Source organism: Rhincodon typus, chromosome 28 (assembly GCF_021869965.1).
Source record: "Rhincodon typus isolate 14 chromosome 28, sRhiTyp1.1, whole genome shotgun sequence".
In the NCBI taxonomy this organism is placed as follows: Eukaryota; Metazoa; Chordata; class Chondrichthyes; order Orectolobiformes; family Rhincodontidae; genus Rhincodon; species Rhincodon typus.
Window position 1 is genome coordinate 27,401,784 of NC_063359.1, and position 13,436 is coordinate 27,415,219.

Consider the following 13,436-nt stretch of genomic DNA (forward strand, 5'->3'; position numbering starts at 1 on the left):
ATGCTGATTTTTGTTTAGTTTTAAACCTTGCCTTTTGAAGGCATCAACTTGTTTTTTAAAAAACTCTTATTATCAGCATTACACAGGCGCATTTCTGTAAGAATGAAGAAATGCCATCAGCCACCTCTGTGTATTACCCTGTCAGGCTCAAAAGAAAATTGGTTCAGAGTTACGGGCAGACACAAGTGGAATTTTTCCAGTGAATAGAAAATGGAAAGTATATAGCTAGAAAGCAGCTCAGTGACACTGGATTTGCAAGTATCTGCGTTTAACTTAACCCCTCCGTATCTTTCGCCCTCTGCTAGTGTCCCATTCTAACAAAGGTTATCTGTGCCCCTGCGAATATGTTGTTCATGTTCTGTTTATAATGAAGGAATCCTGCTTATTGTCTTGCAAAATGAGATATGACCAACATAATTTACTTTCGTTATTTGCATGGTTTACATCCTTGTCCCACAGTGTTAAATGTTCAAATCTTCAAACATTTTTGGATTAAAGGCTGGCTGTGTTTCCCTGTATTTTCACAGTAACGTGTGGAATAGGAATCTCTACCTGGCTACATTTGCTGCTGTTCTGGGGCCTCTTAGTTTTGGCTTTGTCCTTGGCTACAGTTCTCCTGCCATTCCGGAATTGCAAACTGATTCAAACTTGCATCTGCATCTTGATTCCACTCAGGCTTCCTGGTTTGGGGTAAGCCATCACCTTTTATAATCAATGGATTTCTTTTCAACCTTTGTATGTTTGGTTTTGCAGATTCTTTAAATATTTAATTTTTAGTGTCCCTCTTAATTGAGGTACTCATCTTGCTGCTGAATCTGATATTGGGTGTTTCATTCACCTCTTTGATTTTCCATTCTTCCCACCCATCAGCAAGTAAGCTTGTAACAATTATGGTGGTACCTAAAATAGGACTGGGAAAAAAGCATGTTACTAATTCATTGTTCAAAGAATTTTTCAGCAGCTTACTTATCTCCTTCATTTGCCCCACTTCGTCTGTCAGCTAGCCTTTTGTGGCAACAGACATTCTAAATTAATCAGCCTTTTGTCACTGTGGGGCTGCATGTTGAAATTTTATATGAATATTCATATTACTTTGATAGCGTGCAATGTCTGCATGAATAAGGATACATTTTAAGCTGTTTGATTAAGTTGCATGAATCGTTTCAATATTGAGAGTTGTTTTTTTTTCTGCCTAGCTAATATAAATGTAAATGAAACAATTGAAATACTAAATGGAAATGAAAATAATACCTGCCTTTTTTTGTAGTCCTTAGTTACGATAGGTGCAGCTGTGGGTGGCATAATTGGAGGATGGATTGTTGATAAAATTGGCAGAAAGCTGACCCTGATGAGCTGTGCTGTTCCGTATGTTGTCGGGTTTACGATAATCGTTGCAGCACCGAATGTCTGGATGCTGTACAGTGGTAGAATATTGACTGGATTGGCCAGTGGAGTCACCTCACTGGTTGTGCCTGTAAGTGCCGTGTGTCTACTTTGATTAAGGTTCTTGTATTTATGTAAAAATGTTTGAATTATTGACAGCCTTGCAAGAATATGTAAAAGTACACTAAAGTAAAATGAATTTCCAAGTATACTGAATTCCCTTCCAACACCTCCCCCTTACAATTTGTGTTTCTGTATTTCCCTGTGATCTGGCCCGTTACCCTCTGACACATCCATCAGTTGTGCTGTGCGAGTCACGACTCCTGCAATGCTTACTGCTGACACCCGTTTTGTGACCTGTGGACAGCACTGGAGACATATTAGACTAACTCCATGATTACTGGACAGCTTGCTCTAGACCTTATCGTTTGTGGTCAGAATAAAGGCCAATGCAATGTGGAAGCTCCCCCTTCGAAAATAGATATTATTGATGGCTACCAGCTAATCTATATAATAGCTCTGAGCAAAAGTTTTTGAAATGTCATTTTGGAAGAATGTAAAAGACCAAATCAATAATTAACACATTGCAGTCACTCAACATGTGCTCCTGTATTTTACCAATTACAGAGTTGTGTTAGTTACTATCCTCTTTGTGCCCATTTCTCTTCTGTCAAAGATTAGCAGTGGAAATTAAATTGCTATCTTAGTCCTATTTGGCAGCCTTCTAGGTTGAATTGGAACATGGCAAACACTTAAGTTTCATCCCATTAGAAGCCCTTAGGATTAATAAATTGTAATTTTCTGTGTAGAAAATTTAAAAACTGCAGTCTTGTTCTTGTGAGGTGCCTTTCTATTATTTAATATGTATCATATGATTTGAGATCAGTTACGGTCAACAGTAGAAGGAACAAAGTGTAAACTCTATGACCAAAAGGAGAAGCTGGCTGAGATAGAAGGAAACAATGTGGATAATTGTAATGAGGAGATTTGCTCTTTAATACAGCAGGCTGTCAATCATTTGGCAGAATACCTCATTGCCAGAAGTTTCCAACAAGGACTAAGACACCGCTTGGCTGGGGGTGAGAAGGGCACTACCTGTGAGATTCTTCGTGTACGCCTGGATGCTCTGCAACACTGCACACTGTCCTCACAGTGGTTGTGTGGGGGATAGAGACTGTCTCACATCTCCGACTGGAATGTGTCTTTGCAAAAGAAGTCTGGAGAGAGATGCAGTAGTTTTTGTCAAGGTTCATCCCAAGCAGCTCCATGAAGCAGGACTGTGTGCTTTACGGGCTGTTCCCTGGGATGCAAACCGAGACAAAACATCGACTGCTCCTGGAGGACCATCAATTTGGTGAAAGATGTTCTTTGGTTTGCCCGAAATTTGCTGGCCTTCAAGAGCAAGGAGTTGACCTCGACTGAATGTTGCAGACTGGCACATTCCAAGGTCCAGAACTATATGCTGAGGGAAGGAGTAAAGCTTGGGGCTGCTGTGGGGAACGTCCACTGTATGATGTCTTTCTGCTGAAGTTAGTTGGGGGTCATTCAGTTATTGGATTGTCGTGGAGCCTCAAATGCATGTAAATATAGTCTTGTATAAGTAAGAAATGTCTTGGGTTTTTGTCCTCAATATGCAAAAACTATATAGAACTGAACTGCTGTAGTAACTAAGTAAGTGTATAAAGATTTCTTATGAATGGAATATGTTTTTGAAATTTAAAAAAAAAACTTTTTTTACACCCTGCCCATATTTATTCATTTGCTCACACGAGGGCCAAATCAGTGCAAAGTAGAACCAGTTTCTGACCCAAATCTGTCTATTTTTGTACTGAGTGAATTAGGTTAAAATTACCCACAGTTGTTTTCGTTATTGCGAGTTTCATATGTGATTGTTAGCAGGGATCAATGTGAACAGCTTTCACATCACAACTACATTGGGCCATTGCTATCAACTCCATTTTTGCACAAATTTGCGCAATTTGGTTAATAAGTAAAGGTCCTTGAATTTTTGTATTACATTGGACAAAAACAAGAATCTGTTCAGAATACTGAAAGTTTGACTGCATTAAAATGGCATTTTGCCTAGTTTTATATTTACAGATCTCTCGTCTAAGTTTAAAATCATATTCAATCTGTTTGATCCAAAAAGTCTTGACTGTATAGGTTGGAATGAAAGTTACAGTATAAACTAGGAATTGGGCATTTTACTCAACACATTTTGTATGATCACAGTTAAACTCTGCACGTACAGGTCAAACTATCCACAATTATTAACTAGGATTCTCTACATATTAGCTATTTCATAACTCTGACCATTTCAAAATTGTTCGCGATCTCATCTATAAATAAAAATTCTGTTGTGGCATTTCCTATTTATAAAATTCAGCTGGATGAATGCTATTCCAAATGTTCCAAATAAATAAATATATCATTATGTCAAATACAAGAGGAACAAATTGAGAGAAATGCATACTAGGCTGGTTTTTCAAAAGAACCAAACCTGAAGCCAATAAGAAAGTTTGCAGAAACAAAAATGTACTTGTACTTATGTACTCAGCGCAGGATAAAGGCTAAAATGATCAAAATTCATTCTTTGTCTCTTTGTTTTCTTGAGGGAAACAATCGTCACATGGTGATGACTCATGTATGGTCCACATAAGTTGAATTATGCAAGCAATTCTCTGTCCTTGTGATCATCTCCACAGAAATCAAATGAATAAATCTGTGGAACTGCCTCTGCCTAATGTCAGAAAGCATCAGCTTCCTAACTGGCCTGAAATGCCTGCTTTCTGAACCTGAATTGTCTCACATGTAATTAAATATTTACATGAATTGAGTGAGATTTGAAAAAACTATCAGCATAAAAGTATTTAAAACTCCTGCCACTTATTCTGGCTTAAGTTAACCAACAAAGTCAACCAATAGAAGACAAGCTGAGCTGAGAAATTGATAATGTATTGTTAAGAAACACTCTCAGTTTACATTCCTGAAAATTGATTTTGTTATTGCTTCCTTAGGAGTCTGTCAACAACTTGGGAATAAGAGGACTGAGCAATAGTTATCACAAAGTATTGACATTCCTTGTGCTGGTGCAACTGGTGTAAGCCCTCTTCATTTTGGGTTTACCCAACAAAAAATTACATAATTGATGTGCAATAATGTTTTCTTTTCTAGGTCTACATTTCTGAAATGGCCCACCCTAAAATACGAGGGCTGTTAGGATCCAGTGTTCAGCTGATGGTGGTAACTGGAATCATGGGTGCATATGTCGGTGGTATGAATTAAGGTTTTCTTTTCAGTGTGTGCTACTAGTGCTGAAATGGGGTGCTCATATTAAATGTGGCTGCCATAATCTGTCTGTGCACTTGCAGATGCAACCATATGATAACTGTGACAGCAGGCAATTAGTTTTGCACACGCACGCAAATGACCTCCTTGATGTTGATTTGGTTTGATGAAAGACTGGGATCATTGTTCACGTTCCCAAACTGTTTTCAAGGGAGCTTTTGTTACAAAGTCATTAAGACGAGACCGTGGACTTGCTTGCGCTGAAGACAGCAATTCCTGTGCACTTTATGACATTAAAGTTGCTGACTGAGAAAATCTTTGGTTCCTCATTTGACAGTTCAAGACTACAAGAGGTTCAAACAAATAATTCAATTAAACTGGGCCATCAAAGATGAACTATTTGCCCTTCTACCATACTTGGGCTAATTTTTTTACTCCTGGCCTGCATCATTTGAAACAAGTAAAAAGGTGACCCTCCAATTTTGAGAGGCATTGCATGGTTGTGTGTGTATATTCTCGCGCTCTCTTGCTTCTACCACCTCCTCCAAGAAAAAACCTAGAGGTATTACTGGGCAGAAATGCATCGTTTTTCTTTTAAGATTGCATTTTCAAAAAGCTGAGCTATTTTGCAACTTTTTTGTGCATTTCCCTGTCACATCTACCTTGTTACTTCTCTGCTCACCATGAATCTTGCATCTTTGCTCTATAATTTTCCAGCTGACAATTTGTCATTTTGTTTAGGAAAGGCATTGAGATATGTAAAGTAGTGGTCATAATGGCTTTACCTGCAATTTATTTTCAGTATCGTTTTGATCACTTCAATTGGTATAAATTGACAGTGCTAGTTGTCTAAGTATACTCCTTTCAAAGAAAAGGCATGCTACATTGAAGCCCACTCTATTAGTCTTCTGTTTCTGTAGAAATCAGGCAGCATTTCCACTTTGGTAATAAATAGCATTGACAATGAATGTTGTGAATTTTGAACATGGTTGCAGTGGGAGAGACTCGATCTTGCAATTAATTGACAAATTTTGCTTGGATGCATTTGAACTCAGCCTGCTATGAAATCAGCCTGGGTTCAGTACTATTTATGTGGCAATCATTTTGGGCTTAAAATACCAGCTTGTGGCTTTTTGAAGAACCGACCTAACTCTGCACAGTAAAGGGAAAACGTACATGTGTGGATGGATAAATTAGCCACCAAGTGCATATAACATTATGCAACATGAGATCATCAAATAGTAACATTAAAATATGCATAACTTGTATAGTATGGGTGCATGCATATGATCTACCTAATTGGTTTGCCAGTGCTGTATAACCACAGCTAGATCACTCAAAGTAAAGTTTGGTATCAACTTATTTCCTGCTCGCACTGGGCAATTAAAAATGGGTGAATTGTTTTGGAGATTGGATCTTGTTTCTGATCTAACCTTCAGTTCTGTGATCATGTAAGTTAAAAGTAAAAGTAGGCCACATGGCACTCAAACCTGCTCTACCATTCAGTAAGATCATGGCTAATTGTGGTCCTGGGGGGGAGGGGGATTCTTCTGTTTGTCTTACACTGGCGATCCCTTTATTTTTAAACGGTGACCCCCGCCCCACCTTGTTCTAGATTCTCCAAGAGGAAACATTCTTTCCACATCCACACGCCCCTTAAGGATGATCAGTATTGCAGTAGCTCAACTATTTTACTGGTAACTACATCATGACTTGTTTTATTTTTGTCAGGAATGGTCTTGACCTGGTATTGGCTTGCTGTGTTATGTTCCTTACCACCAACCCTCATGGTCGTACTAATGTGCTTCATGCCAGAAACTCCACGGCACCTGCTTAGAAAGAACAAACGTGCTGAAGCACTAAGGGTCCTGGCATGGCTGAGAGGACCTGAAGTAGATTCTGAATGGGAATGCAGACAGATTGAAGCAAATTGTGAAGAGCAGGTAATTGTACTGAATGAAGCTCAAACCTTTTTAAGTGGTTGGTCGCACATTTTGAATAAACTTTGAAATTCAAACTGCTTCACTCCATGCTGTGGTTGGTTTGCTCGCCGAGCTGGTTCGTTAGTTCACAGACGTTTCATTACCCTGCTGGGTAACATCATTAGTACAGCTTCTCATGAAGCGCTGTTGTATTTTCCCGTCTGATATTTAAACTCTGGGATCTGTTAGAATTGGTTATGTCATTTCCAGTTTTTCCTCGCTGTGGTCCAAACTGAGATAAGCACGAGAATTTCTAGAGGCTTGGTTCTCCACCAAGAAGGCCATCAATAAACACATAGAATTAGACCCTATATATACACCACTGTGAAGAAAAACCTGAGACGTGCCTCTTGGCACGCACTTGTGCTTAATGAGGATTCCTGTCATAGAGCTGCAATGATGACATTTAGCTGTCCAAGCAATAAATGAAAAGCAGAAATAATCCAATCACTTCAGTTTTGTTTGCTGTATTAAAAGTGTGATTTGAAAATAGAAGCTGTAAGTTTTTCACCTTCAGGGAATTCAGTTATATTTGCCCAAACTTGAAAAATTCGGCAATTCATCACACTTAAATAGCAAGTATAATACTGTTCCATAGTTTTAATAGGCAGATCCATTGTTTGGTTATTATTCAAATTGATGCTGAAAACCCCCTCGCACCTCATTGAGCAAAGCTGCTTTTATTGTTTCTAACAGCAATATAACAAGCTAAATTTCTCTCAAAATTAATTGATCTCATTGCTAGCTTTTTGAGGGGTGGATGAGAAGGCATTGGGTGTAGGTGATAACACAACCTATTGACAGAATCAGGAATTCTGTGTTCATCTACACTTGGGCTAAATTTTGTAGTTGTGACCCAATTCAGAAGGGTATTGACAGTGCATGCAGACCGTTTGCTATGTAAAACTGTACAGATTTTGGGCAATGCTAGATACTGTAACAGCTATGTCAGTTGTTTGATTCATTATATTTTAACTGCTCATGCCTTTTCTACTTTGTTCGTAGGATACCAAGTTTGCACTTTCAGAGCTAAAAAATCCAACAATTTACAAGCCTTTACTTATAGGAATATCTATGATGCTATTTCAGCAGTTAAGTGGAATCAATGCAGTGATGTTTTATGCTGAAAGCATCTTTGAACAAGCAAATGTTAAGGTAATAAAGTTGTATAATCAGCGACAATATATTCATGTTTTATATTAACTGTTCAGCAGTCGTCTTTTTCATACTTTCATCAAAAAAGGTTTGCATTTGCAAGACATTCAGTTATTACCCTGGTTCTTAAATTTGACAAGTAGTCAACGTGTATATATATCCTTGTATTATGAAACTGCATTAATGCAAATTGTTCTTGATTGACCTGACTGGTTTATAAGTGGCTTCTGTTAGAACAGGGATTTTTGAAAGCACAGGCCAAGTTAATGCAAGTATGCCTGAGTCATACAAGACAGACTTGCAATTAAGTGATGCAGTAAAACCATTCCTTTTTTTTTCCACCGATTAACCAGGAGAAAGTTACTACCATCTGTTGTCACAATAGAAAAGTGTCTTTTACAAAAGAACTTTCTAAGCACATTGTTTAATATCTACATAAAATAGTCAAAAATATAACAAAAAGACTTGTCTTGACCATCCTAGATTTTTATTCCTGAACAATTGGATGTACTTTCAGCTGTCAAGGGCCTAAGCTCTGAGCTTCTCTGTCTTAAATTTTCCATCTATCATTCGTTTAAAACGTCTGTCAAAACCTACCTTTTGACCAAGCTGTTGGTCTCTTATCCAAATGACACTGTGGGACCTGGTGTCAGATTTTGCTTTGTGATGCTCCTATGAGGCACTTGGGATGTTTCATTATGTTAGAGGTGCTGCATAAAATACAAACTGTTCTTTGTGTTCCATTGCCTTTGCGTATCAGTTTTTACTAGGGATGGGCAATTAAGGTTAGCCCAGCCAGCAAAGCCCACATCCCTTGAGTTATTTTCGTTTTTAAAAAATACACATAATTTCAACTTGGATAGATGAGCAATGATCATCATTGAAGTTTTATTCCCACTTTATTGTTTAATGTATATATTAATTTCTTAACTCTGTGCTAGCTGCATTGTTTAAAAAGGTATTTTAGTTTGAGTCCCTATGGTACTATTAGCCACGAGTTAAACTGTCGGTAACTCCAGATAATGCAAAGGAACGTTTTAACCACTTCACCTGTTTTTTTTCTTTTCTCACTCAACTCCCAACCCGTAACTACAATCTGAAACTTCCTGCCCCAGGCTTATTTGAGTCACCAAACCAAATACTCAATGTTTGCAGTTACCTATCCCTTGAAGAATAGGTTCTGTTTTTTGTCTAGTTAAAAATGTGCTTTACAGCAATCCCGTGTTGAATAGAATCAGAAGAGAGCATAATATAGTCTGGTCTTCAGAGCAGCATCAACCAAGTCATAAAACTTACCAACTATAGTATGTGATAACAAATTTAACTGTGGGGGATGGAATAGGAATGTTTATAGTCACTTCTAGGTGGTACTAATAATCTTTTATCCTTAGAATGGCAACAATTATTTTTGTTCCTGCTGTTCTCTTTCAGAACAGCAGTGAGGGCTCTGTAATAGTTGGTGTTGTTCAGGTAGTTTTCACAGCTGTGGCTGCTATCATCATGGACAAAGCAGGGAGAAAACTTCTCCTGGCAATATCAGGTGAGCCCATTTCCTTCTTTTTCCAAAAGAAAGAACTTCAGTTTGTTCCAAATTCAGCAAACACAAGTTTAAAACCCAAGTGGCAGCATGAACTGTAGAAATAGTAAGTAAAAAACCAAAAGAACTGCTGGAAATCAGAAACAAAAACAGAAGTTGCTGGAAAAACTCAGCGGGTCTGGCAGCATGTGAGGAGAGAAATAGGAGTTAACTTTTCGGGTCCAGTGATCCTTCCTCAGAACTGGACCGGAAACATTTACTCTGATTTCTCTCCTCAGATGCTGACAGACTTGCTGGGTTTATCCAGCAATTTCTGTTTTTGTTTGTGTAAAAGTAGTGTTGTTTTGCTGGTACTGCAAGCTGTCTAAATTTGAAATAAAACATGACTTTCAGAACAATAGAGCAGCCTTGGCAATCTGAAAATGATCTTGATCAAAGCTTGAGTCATCGCTCATGTATTGTCAGAACCCAGAGGTTATTACTAGCTTAAGCTTGAAGTCAGATTGTGAACAAGTGTTGTGTACGTTTAGTCTCTGTGAAGTCAGAGTTTTGCACTAGTATATTGCAGAATCTGAGACCGCTTATCACTAAAGAACATCCCTACCAGGACAGTTAAATTCTACATCTTTTTGTTTCTCCTTGAGCCCTTAGTAGGTGTCCAAGACTTTCTGTTCATTACCCAACTTAAAGGTGTGTTCCCCAACTGCCATGCCAGGGTAGATCTTAAAAATGTATGTGCAAGAATTGGATCTTGGTGCAGCAGTTGTAGGAAAGAGTGTTTGAAATCATGGAATAGGAAACAAGTCTGGGATTGTCTCCAAATTATAGTCCATCATTCAAGTAGCCTTGTCCTAAATTAGTCTCAGATTTTGTTGTTCTAAATTAGTACATAGGGAGCTAGAAATGATGTAATTACAGAGAATTTGAAAGTCTGTCACAGTGAGTTCACTTCTCAACTGTTTAGCAGCCCTTGAAAATGTAGGCCTGGAATTTTAGACTGTCCCCCTGTAACTGCAAGGTTCATATGTATCATGAATTTCCTTGATGATTTGATTTTATTTCAGAGAAGCATCAAACAAAATCCTTTGACACCTGATCATGTGCAGGAGGGTGGGGCTACATGTTCAGTGTATGCCAGCACTGCGTGGATGTACATTTATGACATAAATCTAAGTGCAACATAGCTCCACATCACCCATATTGACTTCTGGGGAAGGCCCCTGTCAGCAAAATCAATGCAGAAATCACCAGAAATTTCAGATTTGTTGGGATTATGGAGATTTCAGGCTGTTATTGTTTTTAAAAATTACTTGTTGCAAGGTCCAAACTAGCCAGTAATTGCTATTTTTGTGCTTATTTACAGCGTTGATCATGTCCATCAGTGCAGCAGTCTTTGGGGTATATTTTAAAATCTGGCAAGCACATATCAACAACTCCTCTCTACATAAAACGGACATTTTAACTGTTGTGAATTCAGTTTCTGAGGTTCCAACATGGTTGCCTCTTGTCTGTCTAGTCGTCTTTATAACAGGTAAGTTTAATACTACTTGTGCTATATCTTCTGGGAGTTACGAATTTTCCGAGGAATGGAACAAATCTATTTTCCAATTTCAATGTTTGAAAAATTACTGATGCAATACAATTGTTAAAGAAAGTTTTTATGTATCAATGATATTTTCTCCATGTCATTATGCTCCTGAAAGCAGACTTACTGGCGCATCAGACATCCACCTAACGTAGCCTTATTCATATAAGCCTTGGTCATCACTTGTAGCAGACTGATTTGGATCTCTTCTGCAATCAAACCTTACCTCTCCTGATGTCCTCGTATACAATTTATAGTAGTAATTGCTGCATGGCCAGCAGGAGTTATAGCAATAACTGAATCCCTCTGCCTTGCGGCTGAGGTGAATTGAATCATCTGTGACTCTAGGCCCTAACTCACCATGTTCCAAGGCTATGAAACCCAAAGTGTTCTTAGTCTTGTATGTTTTATCTAAACACACACATGAAAGCATTTTAGCAATTTGACTCTGAAGCTGGGAGTGCTGCTAGGGAACTCTGGTTTTCATATTCCTGCTACCCAGATCACTGAAGTCATTGCTTTCATTGTATCATCAGATGTGGGTGGCATTTTGAAGTTGCATTCCCTTCTACCTGCCATCATGAGAGTTTGTCACCCTACCAGTATTGAAAAGAAAACTTCAATGAAACCAATATGGTACCATTTATTAGCAAAGTGCATATGTGGAGTCAGGTTCAGTCACCTCTGTCTATCAAGATGCCACTTACTTGGCTTTGCACAAGTGTTTGAACAGAGTGACCTTTAATGCTGGTGGACTATTATATGATAGTGCAAAAACCACCACTAGGAGGTTGACGTGCTTGGCAAGAAACAGAGTGGCAAGCTGTGCAGCAAGGGATGCTGTATTGGAGCAAGGGGCAGAGAGATGCAACTGGGGTGGTGGTGGTGGGCTGTTTTAATCTACTAGCATTGAGAATGGGGTAGGGGAACAGTAGTCACCAGGTTCTCTCTCAGTATTATGATGTCAGTGCTGTGCTGGCCATCTTGCCATTGGCAGAACACACTCCATTGTCATTCACTTCTTTATAGGGTGATTCATGTTGGTTAGTGGCAGGTGCTCTTATGGTAAGAAAGGAGCAGAAATAGGCCTTACAGCCTCTTAATCCTGCTCTGCCACTTAGTATGATTGTCACTGATTTTCAACATCAACTCCATTCTCCTGCCCGATCCCCATATCCCTTCATTCCTTTGGAGTTCATAAGTTATTGAACCAGCGTTGAATATATTCAATAGCTGAACAAAAACAGCCCAATCTCTCTTTTTTTTAAATATAAATTAGTTCCCTGAATACAGCATCACTAACACAGTCAGCATTAATTGCCCATCTTCAAGTGCACTTGAGAGGTTGATAGTGAACTACTTTCTTTGAAAACAGCCCTGCTGTTAGGCAGTTTCCAGGGGGCGTAACCATGTTGCTGTAGGTTTTGAGTCATGTAGGCTGGACAGCAAAGATTTCCTTCCCTAAATGACATGAACAATCCAGATGTGTTTTCATGACAGTCCCTTAATTTTATGGTCACCGTTACCAATACTATCTCTATATGGAAGGTTTAATTGCATTTAAATTCACCAGATGCATAAAAATACCTGGAGCTATCTCCAGGTCATTTGTCCAGGCTTCTGGATTGCTAAGCCAGTAAAATAACCACAATGTCATTGTATCTCTGGAATTGATCATTTCGTAGATTCACAGTCTTGCATGAAGAAATAACTCCTTGTCTCATTCTTGACCCCTTATCTTGAGACTGCTCCTTAGTTCTAGATTTGCTGTAGACAATTCTGAGCTTAACACCAACTGCAAATATCCCAGGAGAGAGAAAACTGTGTATATTGGGAACTGATTGAAAATTGGAACAAAACAGTAAATGTTACTTTTGCAATGTTTGTAAATTACAACCTTTGTTTAAAAAGACAAAATGATCACCTCAGGTTTTGCACTTGGCTGTGGCCCTATTCCATGGTTGGTGATGTCAGAGATATTTCCAGTCAGGGCGAGAGGCATAGCAAGTGGAGCATGTGTCCTGACAAACTGGTCAACAGCGTTTTTGGTAACCAAGGAATTCCATGACCTTGTTGTAAGTATGACATTTTTTATTTGAGTAACTATCCAAAGAGTAGTAAACAAGAATTTAGTATCAGGCAGAATTGACAAGGCAGTTTGACAGTATTCAATATGGGAATTAATAATTGCTTCTGAGCATCAGATTTAAAAGGTTAGTTTTCTACCTCTCTGCAGTGATTGCATTTTTTTTTTCTTACATGGGATATAGGCTTCGCTGGCATTTGCGCATTCCTAATTGCTTTGAACAACTGACTCTGACTCTGACTCTTACCTGTCCTCTGAAATGGTCTGGAGAGCCAATCACATTTTATTAGGGGCCAGAGTCTCCCGTAGGCCAGATCAAGTAGGTACGGTAGATGTCCTTCCCTAAAGGACATTGCACCAGCTGGGTTTTAATGACAATCAGCAATGGTTACTTGGTTGCTGTTAGTCTGTCTTAATTAA

At 38.7% G+C, this 13,436-nt stretch overlaps 1 protein-coding gene across 2 annotated transcripts in view; it reads left to right on the top strand.

The window, feature by feature from the left end:
- Positions 1–13,436, top strand: part of slc2a8 (solute carrier family 2 member 8) — a 30,944-nt gene that overhangs the window by 10,854 nt on the left and 6,654 nt on the right. For both annotated transcript variants that reach the window (XM_048613632.1, XM_020521032.2), the window contains exons 2-9: positions 528–690; positions 1,268–1,474; positions 4,558–4,657; positions 6,403–6,614; positions 7,659–7,808; positions 9,240–9,348; positions 10,709–10,876; positions 12,860–13,005. In XM_048613632.1, coding sequence (XP_048469589.1) covers positions 528–690; positions 1,268–1,474; positions 4,558–4,657; positions 6,403–6,614; positions 7,659–7,808; positions 9,240–9,348; positions 10,709–10,876; positions 12,860–13,005 — 1,255 coding nt within the window. The remainder of the gene's footprint in view (positions 1–527; positions 691–1,267; positions 1,475–4,557; positions 4,658–6,402; positions 6,615–7,658; positions 7,809–9,239; positions 9,349–10,708; positions 10,877–12,859; positions 13,006–13,436) is intronic.